The 21757-nt window shown below is 52.5% G+C and overlaps 1 protein-coding gene across 1 annotated transcript; it reads right to left on the bottom strand.

The window, feature by feature from the left end:
• Positions 1-233: 233 nt before the first annotated feature.
• Positions 234-19971, bottom strand: ARHGAP25 (Rho GTPase activating protein 25). The gene is made up of 11 exons (XM_064637881.1): positions 19596-19971; positions 14548-14732; positions 11918-12005; positions 11389-11508; positions 8947-9154; positions 6028-6160; positions 5547-5620; positions 4856-4977; positions 3815-4008; positions 2744-3318; positions 234-2163 (listed from the first exon to the last, which is right to left on the bottom strand). Exons 1-11 carry the CDS (start codon positions 19654-19656, stop codon positions 1953-1955), a joined length of 1971 nt encoding a protein of 656 aa, XP_064493951.1. The 5' UTR covers positions 19657-19971; the 3' UTR covers positions 234-1952.
• Between the last annotated feature and the right edge of the window lie 1786 nt (positions 19972-21757).

The raw sequence follows: 21757 nt of genomic DNA, 5'->3' as shown, positions 1-21757 counted from the left end.
TTGAAACCTTATACTCAAGTTTGAAACCTCTGGAACTCAGATTTGATCCCTGGGAAGAGCAGAGGACCTTGGCTGTGGATCCTTGGGAAGGCACTGGGATTTTGTACATTTTGCCCACACAGGCCTCCAGAAGGTTCAATTCCATGGTGTGAAGGTTTGTAGGCAGGGCAGTGAGGAACTGTGTAGTCTCTGGGGATCCCATGGAAAGCAAAGACACCCAGAGTCAGCATCTCTAGGTCCAATGAGTTATTTATGGGTTGGATTTTTAAATGCAGCTCAACTTTCACAAACCTCTCCTTCACTAGTACTTTATACCCACAGCTGAGCAAAGGTGGGTTCAAAGCACCAAACTGAATCTAAGTCTGAGACTGAGTCTGGGCTCAGTCTTAGGGCTAAACAAGACCACCCCACCCCACCCCCAGCAAGGCTGAGAGAAGCAAGTGCTTTATACCCAATATTGACTTTTATTCTCCAACAATGTTTTCCCCCTCCCATCTCCCTTTGTTTCACACAGTTTCCTCTGTGTGCCTTCCTCTCAACAGTTCTTTTTCCTCCCCAGGCTCTGTCAGACAGCTCTGCAGCCTGTCTTGAACATAATTTTGCCTCATCAAAGCCAAGGTCTCAGTAGCATGAATCCAGTATTTTGGGATTCACCTCCCTGTGCCTGGCACAGACACATGTGGTTGGTCCTGCTTGAAAACTCCTGCAAGTCTCCATGGTTTTCTCCTTTCCATCCCCATGAAGGCTCTGTGCTGAGCTGAGCCTGGGTGTTGCTCTTCCCCCTTCTCAACATAAATGGGGAGTGAAAGGTTTTCTTCAGTCCTGCTATTTTTCTTTCCTCCCCCAAAAAGCTTTGGCAACACCGTGGTACTGCTGGAACCACGACTTGCTGGCAGGGGTGGGAAGAAGCAGACAAGGTCATAAATAGCCACAATGGGATTTTTGGGTCCAGTTTGTCTTTATGGTGGTGGCAGTAGGTGCTGAGGAGAGCCCCAACATCATGGTTGGGGTGCAAACCCAGGTCTTCACCAGCTGGCTGAGGAAATCCTATTCTGTGCTATAGAAACAATGAGAAACCAAAGCAGGGGCAGTAAATAAATCCAGATCTGTCATTCCTTGAAAACTGCCCATCAGGGAAATTGTAGCAGCCCCATTTTCTGTGCTGGGAAAGTTGCTGATGGACTCCCTCTGCACAAAGATCTCCGAGTAGGGGTGTGTGAAAGTGCTCTCCAAAGCTTTGTCAGCTCTGCTGGATTTCTGTGCATGTGGGAACAGCAACTTCAAACACCTGAACAACCTCTGAACTGAAGAGGTTTCTGTGATATTGGGATTTTCCAGCTGGAGCCTTGGTGTTGATGATCACAGCAGGTGATTCCACAGGAGATCTCTGACTGACCTGAGGAGCTCTTTGGGCTTGTCCTGCTCTATAAGAGCAATAACCAGCTGTGGAATCAACATGAACACCTCAGCTGAGGTGCTGAAGCACTTGCAGCCCACCGGGCAATGGGCTGTGCCATCCTGACCCTGGGGCTCCTCTGTTTCCCTGGATCCAGGATTCATGGATGTTTTGCACGGTGGGGATCCCCAGCAAGGCACCAGGGGGCTGGAGGAGGGATTTCTTTCTGTAGAGGCAAAACGTGTCCCTCACCCAAACTCCCACGTGCAAGGCATTCTGACTGAGCAGCAGGAAGTATTGGCCTGTTCTCCAGGTAACTTGAGCAGCTGAAAGAGGAGTTGAGATAAACACACCAGAAAAAGCTAAAGGATATTTTTGAAAGTTCCATTTTCAGAGCATTAACCAGCCTCTAAACTCTGGACTCCTCCCTCCAAATGGGCCCGTGGTCGGTAGCAAGACACTGGACAGTACAAGTCCCTGGCTCTGAACCTGCTTGGAAATTCCTGTGGATTTGTGCAGCTGCATTTTGTGCCTGTGCAAAGCTGGGTGTCTCCTCCTAGTTGGTTTTGGCATCAGTTTTCCCTGTGGGTTTACTTAATTTTTTTATCTCCTCCTCAAGCTTCTTGTTTTTCTTCTCCACTTCCTCCCGCGAGCGCTCCACGTTCATCAACTTCAGCTCCAGTTCCTCAGACTTCTTCTTCTCCTTCTCAATGTCCTGGTTCAGCCTCACCACTTTGGCCCAGACTTCGTAGTTTTCCTTCTGGAGACTGCAAAGAAAAATGGAGCATGAAAGGATTGGATCAGAAAAGTGCTGGAAAACCATCATTTGGCTCTTAAGGAGTCCGACCTCTGTGTCATTAAGGAATAAAACAAGCCAAAGGTCCTGCCCTGATTCCCTCAATGGCCACATAAAATGATGCAATAAGTCAATATGTGTATTGATCCTGTGATAACAGTGATAATATAATCACCGTATGATGGTTACAACTAACAGTGTCATAATGCTACTACTGAACTCTGGAGAGCATGATGGTAAAGATTAAGGTAATAACAGGAATTATGGCAGTTTGATTATGGCAGGAGCATTGCAGTGCCATACAATGATGTGATAAGAAACATAAAGTATTAATATTGTGGTAATTTAACAGTAGCAACTATGTCATGACAGTACAGTACACACAGTACATTGATTTTTAGAGAGCCTACTAAATACTGTATTTTAGCATTAATCATTACTCTTGCATACTGTATAATATTATTGGTACATAAATCTGGGCAATATTTGCTGTCACCACCCGAGCTGCAGATTTCCTGCTCCCCAGAAAGCAGGTCCCTGCAGGGAGTTACCTCTTGATTTGTTCCTCGTAGTCATTTTTCTGTGCTTCCATCTCTTTTTCCAGCCTAAGGACCGTGTGCTGCAGGAACTCCCTGCTCTCCTGATCAGGCTTGGGCACCTCAGCGGCGGGACTGGCTGGTTCCTTTGGCTCGTGGCTGGGGCTGGGGCAGGGCAGGAATTCCCTGTCGGAGATGCTGCCGCAGGGGCTGGGGCTGGAGCCGCTGCCGTCCCCGCTCTCCGGCGGGGAGGGGGGAATGCTGTCGCAGGTCGCTGCCCGGTGGAGGTCGAGCAGCTTAAAAAGATCGTGAGACAACGTTCTCTTGTGTCCATCGGGGACCACGGAGCGGGAGCTGCTCCCGGGGGAGCTCTTCCAAAAGTCACTGGCAAAGACATCCCTTTTCTCCGGGCTGCCTTTGTCCCCCGGAGCAGCCGCTGCCAGGAAGGACTTCCTGTTAGGTAAAGTCTGAGTTCTTTTCCTTGGCTGCATTTTCCACATTCCCAGGGTATCTTTGGGCTCCTTATCTTCCCTGGGGGCACTTGAGCTCGCAGCTGGTCCAGGGGCGTCGCTGGAATTCGGCTCATCCCTCTGGAAAGCAGAGCATGGCATTAGGAGAGGCTGGCCCTGCCCTGGCAGCAGACAGGTTGTAGCCACTGCCGGCACTGCAAGATTTCCAAAAGGCACATTTGAACACAGCCACAGTTTTCCATTAAAATTATCTTAGACTGGACCCTGTTTCCCATTAAAAAGAACTTTTTGCAGAGATTTCTTCTGAGAAAAGCCTTTAATCCTCAGTGTTTTGCCTTCACCAGCCTGAACTGAAAAGGTTTCGTCTGTTCAGCTGTTTAGATGAAAAGCATTGGGAATTTTCATTTTTCTCAGAATAGTAGATTTTCCACAGGAATGTGGAAAGTTTACCTACATCATTTCCCTGATGTAAATATTCCAGAGCTGACAGATACAGCTCTTCCCCCTTTTAACAGCAAGTGCTTTTAGTGGCTCACTGACCTGTCAGAGCCCATAATAACTAATCACACGTTCAATAAACGTGGGTGTGATTGTTTCCCTGGGGATCTGTCCTTACCATTCGCCTCTGGATCACAGCCCTGGGCACGGCAGGGTCCTCTGCAGCCCCCCAGCCCACGGAGCTGCGAGGGACAGGGGCTTTCTTGTCATTTTTGGGGGCAGGTGGGGAGAGTGGCACATCCTTGGACAGGGGGAAGAGGTTTTCGTGGTCACTGATCATCACAGTCATCACCTTCTGCACCCGGGGAGTGCCTGGAGGGATGAGAGATTGTCAGGGACAAACCCAACACAAAGGGATTCCTTCACCCACACTGGGATGTTCTGGTTGGGCTTTAGTTGTCTAAAATGGAGCTGCAGGTGAAGACAAGGAGTAGGATCATAAAGACAAATAAAGGGAGGGATTTTTATACTGTCTTTTATTCTATATCAACCTATTAATATATTTATTGGTATAAATATACCATATTTATAATATATTATTATGTAATTATAAATATTAATATTTAGACATTATTTTTATATATATATTAATAGCAGGAGTAGGATATGGAGCAACCAAGCTGTGAGTCTGCTCAGCTGCACCAGGCCACAATGTGTTCCCCTTTGGCTCAACAGCCAAGCCCAGGTTTGGGGTGTATGAATATCTGGATAATTTGCATGTGAAGTCTGTAGAATAAAGCAGCCTTTGGCCTTATAACTTCTTTTATCAGCTCTGTTACATCTGTCCCTGCCCACGGGGTTACAGTTTGGCTCAGCTAAAAACTAATTTCTCTGTGTTTCCTTTGTTTCTCTTAGAAGAATTTGACACCTTCCTGCACTAAGCAACAGAAATGACCTCACCAAATTCCTGAATTGTTTGAGCTCTCTGGACAGAACAAACAGTGCAACTCCAAACAGGTTTTTGTCACCATCACCACCTTTACAGCCACTTACACATGGCTTTACTCTGCTCTGCTGTTCTGTCTGTGCCCAGGCCCGTTTCTGGCTGATATCCATTGGTCCATCCATAGAAAAACTGCAGTTTCAAGATTGTGGATGCACCTGAGTATTCCAGCATGCCAGGTGCTCCTACACCAATTATCCCAGGAGTCTCTTTTACCTCTCATAATAGTTGCAGGATCCTCTATCTGGGGTCTGATGAGGTTCACTCCGATCACTGTTGCCAGGTTATCCACACTCATCTTGTTGACACTGGAGTTCAACTGTATTTCGTGTAGAAACCTGCCAGAATTCAGGGGTAAATATTTCCCATCAGAGGAGGAAGGTTGCAAAAAGCCTTATTACACACCCATTGGTATAAATCCTGATTTTATCTGATCCTTCAGCTCTTCCTCTCAGTCACAAGGACAGAAACAGTTCACCTTAGAACAGCGAACTGGAGCTGGGTCTTACTGGTATCAGAATAAAACTCACCATGTGATGAGCTGCTCACCTCCAAAACAAACCAAAAAGGAAGGGAAACTTCCAACAAATCTCAGAATAAACCCACCCAGGGTGGGTGAAACCCAGAGGTTTTGGTGCACCAGGTTTTGTCCAGGAAAACTGCACCTGATTTTAATTCTCAGGGATTTTTAAGTGAGTTTTAGGGTAGTGATTTATGCTCAAACACTGTTGAGGTGTTTATCCCTGTGCCTGAAACTCTCCCTCTGCAGAAGTCAGGATCTGGTGACTCAATGGGAACCAAACCTTTAGAAGACTCTGCCTGGAGGAGGCAGCTTTGGCCTTTGGGGTGACAATTCTGCTCCCCAAGACCAAATCTGAGCTGTCCACACCTTGTGCACAGCACTGACCTGCAGATGTAGCTGAGGAGGTTGTAGTTGTCTCGGGGAAGGAGGGACAGTTGCTTCAGGAGCTCCTGATGGCCCTAAAGGCAAGTAAAGAAACAGCTCTAGAAAGATTCACAGATATACATGGACTCAAGAACAGCTCTTGGTCACTCCATCCACCCTTGTATGCTCCTGCCTCCTGGTGATTCCCAGTCCCCATCCCTGGGAGTGTTCAAAAAACACATGGATGTGGCACTTGAGGACGTAGTTTAGTGGTGAACGTGGTGGTGCTGGTTGATGGTTGGACCTGATGATATTACAAGTCTTTTCCAATCTTAACAACTCCATGATATTATGGTTCTCTTGTCATTCGCTCTCCTTGGAAGTCACATTTCTCCATCAGACCAAGCATGGACACGGAGAAGTTCCGTAGGGAGCACAAAGCCCTGGGTATGAAACACAGCTGGTTTTGAGGCCAGAAGGAGCAAAACAGAAACATCTCTACCTTTGTCTCATCAGCATCCAGTGCCTGCCCACAGAGCAGGAAATCCTCGTACTGCGCCCAGGGCACGACGGGCTCCGGCAGCTCCCGCAGGTACAGCTTGAACAGGGAGGCCACAGTGTGAACATCCGTGTCCCTGCAAGGTGCAAAGGGGCCCTCAGGTGACACTCAGCCCCAGAAGGTCCCAGCAGGGGAGCAAACCCTGCCCGTGGCTCCGTTTGAGCTCCGTGCACAGATGTGGATGCAGGGAGATGTAAATGGGGAGGGCACCCCAAGCCAGGGAATGGCCCCAGCTGGCAGGAGAGTAAAGGCTTGGTGGAGGTTTTCACGACCATGGGTCTGATAGGTCCCAGTGTCTGAGCTGGGATAGCCAGAAATTCAGTAAAAGGGCTCCTGTTCTCTCCCAAGACCGAGTTCTGAGCAGGCACAGTCACTGCCTCAGCTCTCCCAGCTGCCCTTCCCTGCCCCTGGGCCCTGGCACACAGTCCCTTTCCTTGGCTGCTCCGTCACGATTTTGGGCAAAGCAGGAGCCAAGGCAGCAGCAGCTGCCCCTGGCATGACACAGGCTCCTCTCCTGGTCAGATACTGCTGTCTCCATCCCCCCCCTTCACACTCTAAACCTAAAATCACTTCTCTTCACCCACTGGACAGCTCTGAAGCCACGTTATTTAATGAATGGGAGCTGAATATCTGCAGTTCTACACTGGCTCTTGTTGCTGCAGTCAAATGATAAAAAAACCAAGAAAAAGTAAGCAAAACCCTTGTCCCACCTTCCCACTCCTTCAATTAAAGCCATCCCAGCCCACACTGGGCTCTGGAGGGTTTGTGTGCCCATCCTGGCACTCCATGTTTGGCCACAGTCCCCACTGTGGGGCTTCAGATCCTGTCTCAGACCAGCAGCAGTTACTGGGGCTGTTCTGCTGGGACAGATGTTTGTGGCTTTGCAGCCCCTGGAGTTGACATTATGTCAAAAGGACACTGCCAAGATCAGAAGCCTCTAATCTGACCCACCTTGAAGTCGCTAAACTGTTCTAAACTTCGAGCAAAAATCCCCCAGGTCAGTTATTTTTAGGATTGGTTTGGGGTCTAAAACACCATTATTTTTAACAAATGCACATAAACATGAAGGGATTTTTTCAGAGCTATATTTTTGTAGGGCCTACCAATACACACGATTTAGTCATCCCAGGTGCCTGGACTGCAACAACAGTTTTCCAACACTCCCCACTCAATCCAGGGTGAGTGTGCCCGTGAAAACCCAAACAGAAGGTTGAGCCAACCCCTTGCTGCACTCAGGTCACTCTAAACCCTGTTATTTGCTTTCCTCCTCACCAGGAAAATGTTTTAGTTGAGGTGCCAGGGGATTGCAGTCCTCCTGGGACCACCTCGGGATGTCATTCCCAGCCCTGTGGGACAGGGGGGACATCACAAGGTGCTGGGAAAGGGCTGAGCTCCCTGGCCAGGCCCTGCTGCAAAAGTTCTGCAAAAATTGGAAAAAGGCTTCACCTTCCCACAGGTTCCAACAGGAACAGGCTGAGTGCCCAGGAAGTGAGAAACATTCAGCTGCAAAGCCACTGGTGGGATGTTTTCCCTCCCCAGCTTTGACTTGCAGGGGGATTTAGATCAAGGTGCTGGGATTTCTCCTAACAAAACTGGATTAAAGCAGGAAAAGCTTTATGGTAGGGACAGGTGAACAGACAGAGGAGGGCCCTGCACACCACTTAAACAAGGTGTTTTGCACAAAAATCCAGGGAAGCTCCTGGGTTTGGGGCTCCCCTCCCACCAACATCCCAGGTCTTGCTGGCAGCTCTCAGAGTTCAGGTGTTGCCACAGGGAGCAGCTCCCACATTCTGCCCCGGTGGGGCATCCCCATGGCCAGTGTCACCCTCACACACAGCAGCAGCCTGGGCACTCCTTGTCTCGGGTCTGGTGGGCAGGACAAGGCAGGAATTGAGCCCAAACCCTTGCTTTTGGTGCCATGAAAAGGCAGGACCCACTTTTCCATTATTGCAGGTCCGGGATCATGGATTTCACCAGCACAAACTGCCAGGTGAAACCCCAGCACAGGTGAACAGGACAGGGTGGGAACTGAGGGATGGAATTCCTTATGGAATTGAGGCCAAACTCAAGGGGTTCAGGTGGAGTAGGTGGGAAACTCCCTTGGAGACAGGGAGGCACCTGAGGGGCAGCTGCATCCCTTTGGGATCCCTGTGGGAAAGGAAGCACCAGGGCTTTACCCTCCTCCTCTCACTTTGCACAGGCCATAGCAGAGGTAGCAGTTGCAAATGTCTTTCTCCAAAGCCTCTCCAAGACCCATGAGCAGGGACAGGCAGCTCTCCCAGATTCAGGGAATTCTCCATTTCCTCTCGGCCCTGCAGAGGAAGAGGGTCAGGGGGGCCTGACCTGCCTTGCAGCAGCAAAAATCTCTCACATCTCTGTGTGGTGTTGTAGGGAAAAGCAACAGGAGGAAAATATCATGGCTGTGGGCTGGTAGGGAGAGGAATAGCTTCTGCTGTGCATCAGGGTGTTCTCTGAACTCATTTAGGATCCTCTCCTTGCTCTGCTTTCTCTAAACCCTCAGCTGATGGGCAGTGCAGGCTCTTCCCTTTGCTCCTTCCTTGGCTGCTCCTGCAAATCCTAATTGCTGCCCTGTGCAGGGCTAAGGACTGGACTCCATGATCCTTGTGGGTCCCTTCCAGCTCAGCACATGCTGTGATTCTGTAAATGCTTTCCTTTATTTCCATGAATCTCATCTCAGCAGCCCCTGACTCTGCCTGTGCCTCCCTTCGTGGTTTCTGCTGAATCCTGTCTCCTGGTCAAGCCCTTCTGGAGGGTCCAGGTTTCCTGCAGGGCATGCAGGGGGGTCAGACTGGCTGCTTTTTCCCGGGATTTGGGAGCAGGAGAGGGGGGAGGCAGCGTTACCTGTCGAAGGACGGCCTCTCCCCGGCGTCGAAGGCGTCCCGGAGCTGTTTGACCAGGTTGTCCTGGCCGGGCAGGCGGAAAATCCCCTCCTCGCTCAGCCCGTGCTCCCGGATGAACTCGGCACATTTCTGCACCAGGATGGGCACCTGGGGCTGCCCAAACTTCTGCTCGTAGGCCATGGTCTCTGCCAGGCGCTGCCCAAACACCGCTGGCGAGAGGACACACGGTCAGAGGGGCCCAAAGCTCAGCCAAAGGCTCGTCAGAGGAGCCCCAAAGCTCAGCTTAAAGGCTCAGCACCCACCCAAGGGGCTCCCTGCAAGTGCTCCAGCAGCACCTGCTGCTCTGACAGCACAGGACACACCAAGTGCCTGCAAACTTCTTAAACCTACACTCAAACCCAGGAAAGTTTCTGGAAGAGTCTTTGCTGAGACAAAGTTCCACAGAAAGCAGAACTTTTTTCCCAAAGAAACGACAGCGAAACAAAACCTTGTTCCTCCTCCAAATAATTCACAGTTCTTGAAACAATTAAAGCCAGGCAGTGAGCCTTGGGTTTTGCCTGCCTAGAAGCAGGGTCCTGATACAGAAGGAGACAGGAGCAAGGCACAGGGAGGGAAGGCAAGGTATAAAAAGCACAGAAATAAGAAGGGATCCTTGAAGGGATTTGGAGCTGGAATTCTCACTGATCTAGTTGCTCTTTTTCCCTCTTCCCCTCCAGAAACTCCCCTGTGCAAAGGAATAGCAAAGTTCCACAGAGGGTGGTACCTTTCCTTTGGAGAAATGGCTTTTTCCTCCTGAACTCCCAGCAAAGAGAGCATTGGGTGGTGGGAAAGCAGCAGCCTTCAACCCAGCTCTTCCTCCTCGGAGCCTGGGCCATGAGCAGACAGATCCCAACTCCAAGTGGCTCTGGGAAATTAAAGGCACATGGTCCTCTGGTCCTCTATCACATCTGTGCCCCAGCAGTGCCTTGATGTGTTCACTTTGTGCTCTGAAGGCTGAACTAATTCCTTGCATCCTCCAGCCCAGGAGGTAGGTAAACACCCTCATCTGGAACCACAAGGCCTGTCAGCACTTGCCTGGTCATGGGGGTTTTTCACTTATCACTCGCTTACACTTTTAAATAAAGAATATAAACCTGACACTGTGCACAGGAAAAGCAAATATCTTCTTTTTTTTTTCCCTCTCTGCTTTGGTAGCTGATAATGATTTGGTTATTTGATGCAGGCTGGCAGATTTGTTAATCTGGGGACACCACCCTAATGTTAGAGGGTGACAACCAGCCCTGCAAAACCCTCAAAGATTTTGGAGATGCTTTTGCTGTTTCTTCACACTCTGCAGCTTCTCTGCTTCTTGGTGAGCAACAAGCTCACAGTGAGCTGGGTCACAGGGCTGCCAAAACCTCCACTGCACAGTGGGTTGCTCTAAAACCTCGTGTTGCCTCAGCTCACACTGAAGCCAAAAACCTAAAGTGTGAGTTTTGGGGTCTGTTAACCCAGGTATTCACATAAAATGCAGCTCCACAGGGGAGCTGTCCTCAGGGGTGTCTGTGCTATTATAAATTATATTTTCTGTCTTATAAAGTCACTTCATCTCTCTGGAAGGAACCAACAGCCTCCTAAATTCAAGTAGGGATCAGATGTGGAGTTGTTATTAAGTATCAGAGCCAGCTGGGGCAATGCCCTGAAAATTTCTGGCTCACAACCCTCAGTTCACTGGGTGGTGCTGCCCTGGGGGAGGCACAGCCTGGTTCAGTTTAGAGGCAGAAAATCCTTATAGGAAAAGGTTGGATAGTTCATGCTGATGGGAAAAGTGGATGGAGTGACCTTTGCTGCTTCTTTTGTGGTTTCATCTGTGGTGTCAAATTTACAGTGTGATCCTTTCTGATTCATCCATGCTTTGTAATTCTCTGACTGCAATTTTATAATGGAATAACTGCAAGGCTGGGGGTCTGGAAGAGGATCTCGGGACTGGAAGAGAAGACCTGGGGCTGAAGGGTGCCTGAGTGTGTGGCCAAGGCAGGCTGGAGAGAAAATGGGGGCAGAAAGGTTGGGGTGAGCAAGAAAAGCTGGAAGAAAAGCAAAGCAAAGTGAGGAAATTGGCTGGTGAAAGGTGAGATTTTTCAACGCTTTTATCCCTGAATGGGAGTTGTTTTCAAGAACAACTTTTTCAGGGTCAGTAAGTCAATGAGGAAGTCAGCAGAAGAAGATGAAACCAGCCCAGAAATGTTCATTCACGCTCAGCTGCCTTTTCCTCAGCACTGCCTGTGTTTGCAGCAGCCCCAGCACCAGGGTCTGCTCCAGGTTACGAGGGCATCACAAGTGACACAGCTCCCTCTTCCAGTGCCAAAGATTTGTGAGCCCAGCTTTGAAATCCTCGCCCAGAAGTGCTTCAGACCACAGGACAGCAGGAGATCACCCCTCCCAGAGCTGCCCTGCCCCCCTTTACCTCCTGAGGCCGAGCCCAGCACACGCCGGATGGATTTGACCCACTCCTCCATCTCGCTCTGGGAGCTGGCCATGAGCACACAGGGGTCCTGCCCTGCCCGGGGCTGGTCTCCAGCCACCCCTGCAAAAAATAACATTTATGCACCATTTATGGAGGGCACTGGAGGAGAAGAGACACACTCTTGCTGCTTTCTTTGCTAAATGCCTCTGGCTCCAGATTTCCCCGGTAACGTCTCCCTGGCTGCGAAGGAAGCAGAGCTCTGACACTTCACTTGAGGAAGGTCTGCAAGAAGGAACAGAAACTGCTGCACTTTGCAGCTTGGCAGGGCTCCTTCTCACCATGGGACATGGGCACTGACACAGGGCCCTGCTCCTGAATATTGAGATATTTATTTTCACAGGAAACAGCACTGTGGGGACCTTGGAAAAAAGTGGGAGCAATAGGACTGGGGAAAAAGACTTGCCCAAATGATTTTGGGTGAACAGTTCAGCCCAAAAGTGTGCAACAAAGAGGAGTGAGGCTTCCTCACCTGGGATGATTTCGAAGATGAATTTCCCTCCTTCCTCTGGGTTGCTGGCCACCTCCTTGATGGTGCTTCCCTGGAGGGACAGGCAGCCCTAGGACAGAGCAGAGCAGCAGCTGAAAATACCTGTGTGCCACCTCTGCAAGGCCACACAAACGTGTGTCAGCATGGAGGGCAGAATTCCTGCTTTCAAACAGGCTGCAGGAGCTATATTTCATATATTTGATAGATAGATAGATAGATAGATAGATAGATAGATAGATAGATAGATAGATAGATAGATAGATAGACACTAGAATGGCTTTTCAAACAATAAGGGCCACTTCTTAAATGCCAGTTTTTCCAATGAAATGATTCTCAGAATGAAAAAACTGCTTCTTTTGCTCTTTCTTTTTTTTTTCCTCCATTCTCATGCTTTTTTAGCCCCTGTTGGGAGTGGAAAGAGAGAGAACAAAGGAGAAGGGACTTGGCAAAACCACAGAGGATCCTCCTTCTGCTGTGATGGAGCAGGAAAACTGTTCCTTTAACACAGCATCACTTAAACCCAAAAACCAACCCCAAGCTGACAGGAGAGGAGCAGAGGAAAAGATAAAAAGGGATGGGAAATCAAAAATTAAAGTGGAAATCAGCCATTCTGTTGGACCTTCTCTCCCCTGGCTGTGGGGGCTGGTGGAGGGGCTGGGCTGAGTCAGTCCCGGAGGCCTCCCAGGGCAGGAAATGAGGCTGTGCCCCAGAAATGAAGTTTCTCAGTGATTTCAGACTCCAAGAGCCTGAACTGCAGCTGCATCCATCAGAACCTTTGATGGATCCATCAGAATCTTTGATGGATCCACCAGTATCACTGATGGGATCAAAGGGGCTCAAACTACCTCAGGGTGGTGCCACAGGGTCACAGCCAGAGCTGCCAAAAGCGCCATGAAGAGCCATCAGCTTCTCCCAGCACTTTCTGTTCCCACATCCCCTTTACAGGGGAGGGGGCTCCTCCTCCCCATCACCCTCAAATGGGGCAAAGCAGAAATAGGACCTGGATCCCCCCTGTGCTTCCACCCCGAGGATCCACTGATCACCTTCCCCTTAGGAATGTTTTCTATCTTTTGCTCCTGGTGACACTTCCTCCAGAAAACTGCTTTTCCCTGGAATTTCTCCAAACGAGGAAAAGGTGGTGGATGCTCAAAGAGTAAGTTACAATGTGGATAAAACAAATGAAAAACTAAAAAGTTATCCATATAAATTTGGGAAACCACTTGATTCCTTCCAGGCAGGTGTACTGTGATGCATTCCCTGAGAAATGGTTTATATGGGGTGGATAGAGGGTTGTCAGAGCCCAGAGGGGCCGAGGGTGGGATGGTGCTCCCAGGGGTCCAAGGGTGGGATGGTGTTGCCAGAGGGGCTGCAGACTTTGGGCACTGCTGCAGACATTCAAATCCTGCCACAGTGAATGATCACACTCCAGTTGTGTGCAGCAGAGCAGGTGCTTGTTGTGCTCTCCTGAGGACCCCATAAAAGCACCAGAACTGCTCTGAATCCGAGTGCTCAGCAGGTTTGCAGCCTTGTCCCTCAGAGGAAAAGGCACTGGAGGTTTCTGGCCATGCAGGGTGGGCCAGGGCAGCACCTGCACCACTGAGGATGGAGCTGGGCTGGGATACAAGCCCACAGGCCAGAGAAACAAAAATCTCCTTCCCTTCCAGCTGCCTCTCCCATGACAGGAGGTCCCATGGAAGCAGCTGCCCTGGGCTGGCCCCTGCCCAGCCCTCAGCCCTGCCCTGAGCTCTGGCCTGGGCCGATCCTCACACCCAGGCTATGCTGGAAGTCCTGTGGTTTTTCCCTACAAGCATCCTGTCAGGTGCCTTTCCCATCAAGAGCAGGGCTAAAACCTCTCCCAAAGCTCCCATCCCCTTGTGCACCCAGTCCTGCACCTGCTGCCAGGGAAATGGTGGGGAAGTGAGGTCTTCTCAGCTCCCTTCTCCTGTCTTGGGAAAAGATAACAGCTTTGCAGTTGCTGACTGGTTTGTTTTTTCCCAGCACCCCAATTCTTGGGCACAGGGGCATCCAGGCCTCGACAGGGCTTGCAGGCATCCAAAGAATTTCAGAGAATAGATGAAGTTCCTGATCAGGATCCTTCATCTCTCTTACTGCCCAGTGGCAGAAAACTCCTTTAATACCCAACTCTAGATTCATCCCAAACCATATCATAGAATCATAGAATCATGGGATGATCTGGGTTGGAAGGGTCCTTAAAGCTCATGTCATTCCACCCCCTGCCATGGGCAGGGACACCTCCCACCAGCCCAGGTTGCTCCAAGCCCCATCCAACCTGGCCTTGGACACTTCCAGGGATGGGGCAGCCACAGCTGCTCTGGGCAACCTGTGCCAGGGCCTCACCTCCCTCCCAGGGAAGACTTTTTTCCTAATATCTAATCTAAATCTAGTCTCTGTCAGTTTGAAGCCATTCCCCCTTGCCCTGTCACTTCAAACCCCAAATAGTCCTTCCCCCTCCTTCTTTCAGGCTCCCTTAAGGCACTGGAAGGCCACAATTAGGTCACCCTGAAGCTTCTCTTCTCTAGGCTGAACAACCCCAATTCTCTCAACACAGGGGGGAGTTTGAAAACCAGCAAAGCCCAGTGGCCTCGTCCTACCTGTGGTTTGGCATCATCCTCATCCTTGTAGTAGTAGAGCAGCTGGCCCTTGAGCACGAAGTACCTCTGCTGCCAGTTCTTGACGATGGAGCGCTGCTTCTTGAGCCAGCCCAGCTTCAGGGGCCGCTCCAGGGCACTGGGGGAGCCCGGGCGGGGGTCCCCGCTCATCACACTCCTGGATCGGGCTGCCAGGGACACAGAGGGCTGGGATGGGACAGGGGGCGTGCTGGGGAGTGCCGGGGGTGGGGGGGACACAGGGGACACCGGGGACGAGCCGCCGGCAGGGAGAGCAGCTCTCGGCCCGCGGCCCCACCGAGCAAACTGGCTGAGTGCTCAGAGGAAGTGGCTGCACTATCTGTCAGCCTGTGCTTCCTTTTTCCTGCGTGGGAGTAATTGTCTTGCAAGTGAGAAGAAAATCATTAGCTTTTTTTTTGGTGGATTTTTTTGCTCGTTTGTTTGTTTTTTAAATGGGAGTTTGTGTTTTTTCCTACCCACTCCAGCAGAGTGACCCGGCCTGGCTGGGAAAAACTGCCTGGAAGTTGCTCTGGGAGAACCTGATGTTCCCAGCAGGGAAGATCTCAACACTGTGGGACTGGAAAGTCTCCAAGGAGGGCAAAAGTGCCAATGTGGATTTACCACTGGGCAGAGCAGTGTTCCTGTCTCCTGTTTGCACAGATGAGCCCCACTGGTGCCAGGGAGCCTGTGCCATCTCTCAATGCCTCTGTGACAGCAAATGCCTTGGGAGGGATCATTTCCAGAAGGGATTTTTGCCTCTGGACCAGGCACTGCAGCCCCCCAGTGCCAACCCAGCTGGGCAGAGCCAGCATTTATGGCAGGGCAAAAACCATTTCCTGACTCCAGGGGAATTGGGCTTCCCTGGCCTCTGCCCGTGGTGATCTCCTGAGGTTTTCATCTCCCCTGCTAAAATGGGACTGGTGGCACCTGGCTGGGTCCTGCAGGTGAGGACTGTGCAGGATTTGGGCCCCAGAGCCCCGCAGTGGTTCCTGGCAGAGGAGATCTGGGCACAGCCAGGGCTGTGGGGGAAGGGGTGTGACACTATGGGATGGAGAAATCTCTGCCCCCAGACACCCTCTTCTCCCCATGTTGGCCAGTGGAGCAGAGAACTGCAAGAGCTGCATTAGACATGAGCACCAGGAATCCTGGCCTGGGCCTGAGTGTGAGGAGAACCTGAAAAAAGTGCAAATTCAATATATCTGTCATTGCCTTGTGATGTTGGGGACACCTGAGCAGATGGCACATGGCACAGACAGCCCCAGGGAGCGAGCACCAGCCTGAGAACACTTGGCCCCCAGGGCCGAGCAGGGTGGTGCTTCAGGGGGTGCTGCAGTTCAAGTGTGTCCCCACTTTCCCTTCCAAAATCCCCCAGAGCAAGAAACCCCCTGTGTTTTCCCTTCACCCTGGGTAGGCACCCTGAGCTCACCCCCCACTACAAACCTGTCACAGGATTGCAAATCACTTCCCCAAAAATCCCAAAAAGGGTTGTGAATGCCAAAATCAGCCTTCAAAGTGCCACAAGGATGCTGCACATTCAGTGTGGTCCTGCAGAGGATGAGGTTGGAAGCAGGGACCTTCCAAAGGGAACTGCCAGTGAGTTCCCCGGAAAAATGATGGTACTGGGGATTACCCTGATGAAAAACCTAGTGGGGTTTCCAAATTGCTCCTCCAGCTCTGGCACCTTCTCTGCTCCTTGCCAAAACATCTGCATTACTCAGATCTCCTAAATATTAGTGATTCCCAGCAAAGTGCTCAGGAGCAGCATCGCTCCCCTCCATAAATCACATCTCTTCATGTCCTGTGGCTGCTGCCGACTCCTGGGGACGAAGGATTTTTGGGGAACGATCCTCAGGGCCCTGCTTGCCTCCTGTGGGGGCTTATTCCAAAGTGAACCTGTTCAACTCAGAGGGTCCTTAACTCACACCCACTCACACGGGTGGGAATCAGGGATTTGCTCCATCCACCCCCGTGTCCAGCCTTCCCCAAAGAGCTCAGCCCAGCAGTGCTGATACTCGAGTAGCACAAGGCTTGGAAAGAGAAATTTTGGGAAATTTTTATGAAAAATGCAATGGTTTTCTACCCTTTATGGGAGGTATCAACCTCCCTCTAAGCCCATCAGGGTCTGCAGATGGAAAGGAAGCACCCAGTGGGTGCTGCTGCCTGGGGGTCCCTCCTGCTCTCAGCCTGGAGCTTAAATTGTCCATCCTTGCTGGAAACCAGGTTTATTTTCTCCCTCCTTGAAGCCTTTCCCAGGTCCATCAGGACTGGGGGTTCAGAGGGGTCCCCTGGGGTCCCTTTTCCTTAGAATCAGCCCTTCCAGGATCAAGGTACAGCTGGAGGCCTGGCCTTATCCCTGGTTTAGCTGTTTGTGCCCATCCATGTGCCCCGTGTGAACATGGGGCTGTATTTTCCCTCTGCACGAGGCAGCTCTGCCTGAACTTTGGGCTCGTTTAGGGCCAGAAGAGCAGGTTTGCTACTTTTACCTCCTCCCCAGCAGCGTCACTGCCCAGCCCCACCTCAGGGCTGGAGCGGGGGCGTGGGGAGGGCCCTGCTCTGGGCCTTGGCTTTGCACAAAATGAGGCTTTTCTGCCCGGTGGAAACTTCTCTGCACTCACAGAACCAGAACCACCAAGGCTGGGGCTCCTTCCTCACCACTTTTATACATCTCTGCCTTTTGTGGTTGGTGAGACGCCCAGCTCAGGTGTGATGTCCAATTAAGTTGTGATAACCAGCTCAGGTGTGATGTCCAATTAAATTGTGATAACCAGCTCAGGTGTGATGTCCAATTAAGTTGTGATAACCAGCTCAGGTGTGATGCCCAGCTCAACATTTTAGGTGGGGTGGGCACAAAGCTGTTTCCCAGGCTCTCCTCACCCTGCCAAGCCCTGCACCCTCAGCTCTGCTCTTCTCTGCGCTCTCATGGGGCAGGAAGGAGCCACCAAGAGCAAACGTGGTGCCCCCAAAGCGTTTCCTGTGGCAACCACCTCTAAGGTTGAATATTTCCTCCAAAACATCCTCACTCTCCCTCCAGCCCTGGGACTGGCCACAGCAGGGTGTCCTTGTCCTGCTGCCCACCCCCCAGAAAGAGGAGCCCTGTCAGAGGGCACTTGCAGGAGGAATGGCAGAAGGTGCCACCCTGGTGCCCACAGGGACATTTGGCTCCTGCTCCAAACCCTGTCCTGGGCAAGAGCCCTCCCTGCCCTCCTGTTGCTCCTGCCCTGCAGGAGGGACAGTGGGGACTTGGAATAAAAACCAGTGAAAGGGCCACAGGAGGTTTCACAGTGAAATCCCAATTGACATAAAGAGCTTTGCAGTTTCCTCAGCACAAGGAAGGAGCTGGTGCCCTGTCCTAGGGCTTCCAAAAGCTGCCTGTGCCACTGCCAGGGCTGGGGATGAGGAGGGGACAGCCAGGAGGAGCCAGTGAGAGCAGTGACAGCTCATTTGCAATTATTGCAAATGTTTGCAAATATGACTTTACATTTCTACAAGTAAAGTCTCAGCACCCCTGGAGATACACACAGACACCCTCATCCAGCAGCTCACAGCAGCTAGAGGCTGCAAAAAGCACCAGGAATTTCATCACAAGCAGATTTTCTTGGAAAAAAAGAAATTCCTGGTACCAACACAAGTTCAAGCTTCCGCCCCATCTCCACCCTTCGCTCCCCTGCAGGCTCGGTGTCCCCTGGCCTTTTTTTCTGAGCTGCTGATTGACTTTACCCATTTCTCCACAGCCTCTGGGCAAAAAGTATGAATTATCCTGGGAATGGGCAATGCAGGAGTCCAGGATGCTTCGGTGATAACTGTGTGGGGATTTCTTTGTCCTCCTTGAGTTTCTGGGCCACCTGAGGTCTCATCCTGCCCATCACTGGGTGTCTCCAGCCCAGTCAGAGCTGTGCCCCTTCATCTGGGGTTCTGTGTGAAGGGAAGGGTTTGGCCACTCCCAGAAAAGTGGGCAGAAATTGAAATAACCTTCCAGGAAAATCCAGGCAGGTCAGCCTTGGAATCTGTCTCTCAGTCCAGGCACAGGAGGGTCATTACAAACACCCAAATGAGCAGTGAGGGGGCTCCAGGCCATGGCAGGGTTCCCCCAAGGCCTGACAGGGGCTCCAGCCCCCGTCTCCCCCCATTCTGGGAAAGCCCAGTGGGGAGGAGGCAGAGCCTGGCAGAGACCAGCTGGGTCAAACCTCTGCACAGGGAGAAATCCAGTGTGTGCCTGGGCCGAGTTTGGCACCAGTGCCAGGAGCAGGGAGGGCCTTGGCCTCAGTGTGTGCACAAGGCTGGGCTCCTGCGCCCCTTCCCTGACCAACCCATCCTCACCTCGAACCCCCTCTCTGGCTGCTTGACCCCAGACCAGGCCCTGCCGTGATATTTTGGCCCCAGAGCCCACACAGGGATCCCACACTCCTTCCCAAAGTGGTTCCCAAGTGGTTCCCATGCTGGAGATGGTGGATGAGAGCCCTGCAAAGCCTGGGCAGAGGCGGGAGGTGGGTCAGGAAATCCCAGGGTGAGGCCGTTCCGTGGCCATGGGAGTCAGAGGGTGAGGCTGTTCCGTGGGAGTCAGAGGGCTCCCGGCCCCCCTGAGAGGGAAGCAGTGATGCCGGAGTGGGCGCAGATCCCTGAGCCAGGGCGAGATTGTTTCCTGCAGCCGGTGCTGTCCCGCTGCCCCTCGGCCTGCTCTGCTCCCCCTGCAAGGCTTGGCCAGCAGAACGAGCCCCTGTGCTTTAAACCCCCCCGAGCCCGGATTTTGGAGGGGCAGCAGCCCCACGTTGCCAGGTCTCCCTGTCCCCACCCCACCGAGCCGCAGCCCCGGCCCTGCTCCCGCAACGGCCCTCGGGGACAACTTTGCAAATCACTTCTTGCAAATCATTTGCAAATCACCTGCGAACCATCCACTGTCTCGAAGGCAGCAGCCGAGGGCCGGGTCCCCCCTCCAAGGCCGCGGCTGCAATCGCAGCCGGGCTTGGCCACAGACACCCCACAGCCCCTGCCTGTCCCTGCACCCTGACCCCGGCACGAGGAAACACCGACGGTACCTATTTTGGCAGCGTCCATTTTCAGGTTGAAATCCCAGTTCCGTGGCAGCTTGAGGGACATTTTGGACCAGGAAGGGCTCTTTTTTTTCCAAGGTGGGCTTGCTTAGGAGATGGGCTGAGCCGCAGCTCCGGTGGTCCCGTGGGGATCCTGCGCCGGGGGTTGATGCCCCCACGAAGAGCAACAGCTCGGCAGGGCTTGATTTGCCAACGAACTTCCTCCTCCCTCCGAGGGCGGCCGAGAACAACCCCATAAAAGTACCTTCCTGCCCCGCTTCCCCGCACAGCTCTGCCCCGGCTGCCCCGACGCCGCTCGGGCGATGCCCGGCGCGCTCCCCTCCCGGCCGCCTGTCCCGAGGGCTCTGAGGGCTCTGAGGGCTCTGAGGGCTCTGAGGGCTCTGAGGGCTCTGAGGGCTCTGAGGGCCCGGCCCGGCCTGCCCAGGACGCGCTGCCCGGGGCTCCCCGCGCTCGGCTCGGAGCATTTGAGGAAGTGGGGCCCGCCGGGGCCGGTGGGGCAGCGGGGGCCGCTGCCGAGGACACGGCCCAGCCCGGAGTTTCGGGAAATGTTTTGCTCGGCAGCAAAGCAGACCCGGCTGTGGCTCGGGATGATGTGCCTGTCCTGGTGCATCCCCCTGTGCACACCACGGCGTCCTTTCATCTTTCTTATTAACTGCTGAGTCCCCACAGCTGATTTAGGGTTTTACACCCGCGTTGAGCCAGATGGGGATGAAATGAGGCAGCTCTTGGAGGAAAGGCTGTGGGGATCAAGCAGTGAGGGCCAGGGGCTCACAGAACTATGGAATGGTTTGGGTTGGGAGGGACCTCAAAGCCCATCCAGTGCCACCCCCTGCCATGGGCAAGGACACCTTCCACGAGCCCAGGTTGCTCCAACCTGGCCTTGGACACTTCCAGGGATGGGGCAGCCACAGCTTCTCTGGGCAAATGTAGGATGTGGACACACCAGGAGCACTGGATCAAGCAAAATCCCTGCCCACAACAGCGGGTGTATCCTGCTTGGTGTTGGTTTTCCTCCAAGGAACTGGCTGTGCATCCCCAAAGCAGCCTGGGATGTGGTTGGACTGAGCTGCAGCTCTTGAGGTGCAGGAAGGAGGCACAGGAGGGTCGTTACAAACACCCAAATGAGCAGTGAGGGGGCTCCAGGCCGTGGCAGGGTTCCCCCAAGGCCTGACAGAGGCTCCAGCCCCCGTCTCCCCCCATCCTGGGAAAGCCCAGACCTTGTGGAGAGGGAAGTTGCCCCAAGCAGAATCAGGAACAGCAACGGGGGGAGCACAGGGGGACGAACAAGGACGTGGCCACTGGTTCCCATTGTGATTTCCAGCCTAGGGTTGTGCCCAGGATGCTCTGAGCCACTTGCAAAGGCTTTTTTTTTTTTAGTCTTGTAGCATAAGTTGAGAAAAGGAAGGAGCTAGAGCCTGCACTGGGTGCCCAGGTCATACCAAGGTGGACCCGCTGGGCTAATTTGGGTTAATCACAGCCAAAAAACCACTTTGTTGCTTTGGGCAGTGACTGGAGCCAGCTCAGGGATCCCCAGCTCACAGATTCCACTGCCCAGAGCCCAGAGAACATGACACTGTGGAACAACCCAGCAGAGCAGCCCAGAGTGAACGAGATTAACCCAATATCCTGCTTGGGACCCAAACTCCTCAATCAGCTCCCTTTCTGCTGTGCCCCAAGCAGAGAGTACTGAAAGAGCCCTGAATTAAACACCGTTTTTTCCTCTTAATAATATCAGCAGCCAGCTACAGGAGCTTCAGGGGCTCACACATTTTGAACCCTTTTTTCCCTTCAGCCTGGTCTTTTTACAGCAGCATGGAGCAGCCCTTTCCCACCGTGCTGTGTGAGCAGGATGTCACATGGTCCTCTCCCCTCCTCCAGGACGGAAGCTGTTTTAGCCCCAAATCCTGCCGTTCAGCCCAGCGCTGCGGTCACACCACAGGGCTCAGCCCTCCCCACGCCCCAAAACAGCCCTTCCCAGCACCCCCAGAGCCCCTTCAGCTGCCTCCTGCCTGGGCCCCTCGGGCACCCGCTGGCTGCCTCTGGGTTTGGGAAAGGACAACACAAGATTGCTTTTTTAATTAGCAATCAAGCTGAATTCCTGAGCTGAATCATGGAATAGTTTGGCTGGGAAGGGACCTTAAAGACCA

The sequence above is a fragment of the Pseudopipra pipra genome, chromosome 28 (assembly GCF_036250125.1).
Source record: "Pseudopipra pipra isolate bDixPip1 chromosome 28, bDixPip1.hap1, whole genome shotgun sequence".
Taxonomy (NCBI): domain Eukaryota; kingdom Metazoa; phylum Chordata; class Aves; order Passeriformes; family Pipridae; genus Pseudopipra; species Pseudopipra pipra.
The sequence above is the reverse complement of the archived record's forward strand: the minus strand, read 5'-3'. Positions and strand labels throughout refer to the sequence as shown.

What these genes read in the sequence shown, in the direction of transcription:
- ARHGAP25 (XM_064637881.1), bottom strand. Translation starts at nt 19,656, where the DNA reads ATGTCCCTCAAGCTGCCACGGAACTGGGATTTCAACCTGAAAATGGAC. An exon ending in AATGGACGCTGCCAAAATAG is followed by an intron (nt 14,733 to 19,595) that starts GTACCGTCGGTG and finishes TGTCCCTGGCAG; the next exon opens with CCCGATCCAGGAGTGTGATG. An exon ending in CTGTGATCCAGAGGCGAATG is followed by an intron (nt 3,319 to 3,814) that starts GTAAGGACAGAT and finishes TCTGCTTTCCAG; the next exon opens with AGGGATGAGCCGAATTCCAG.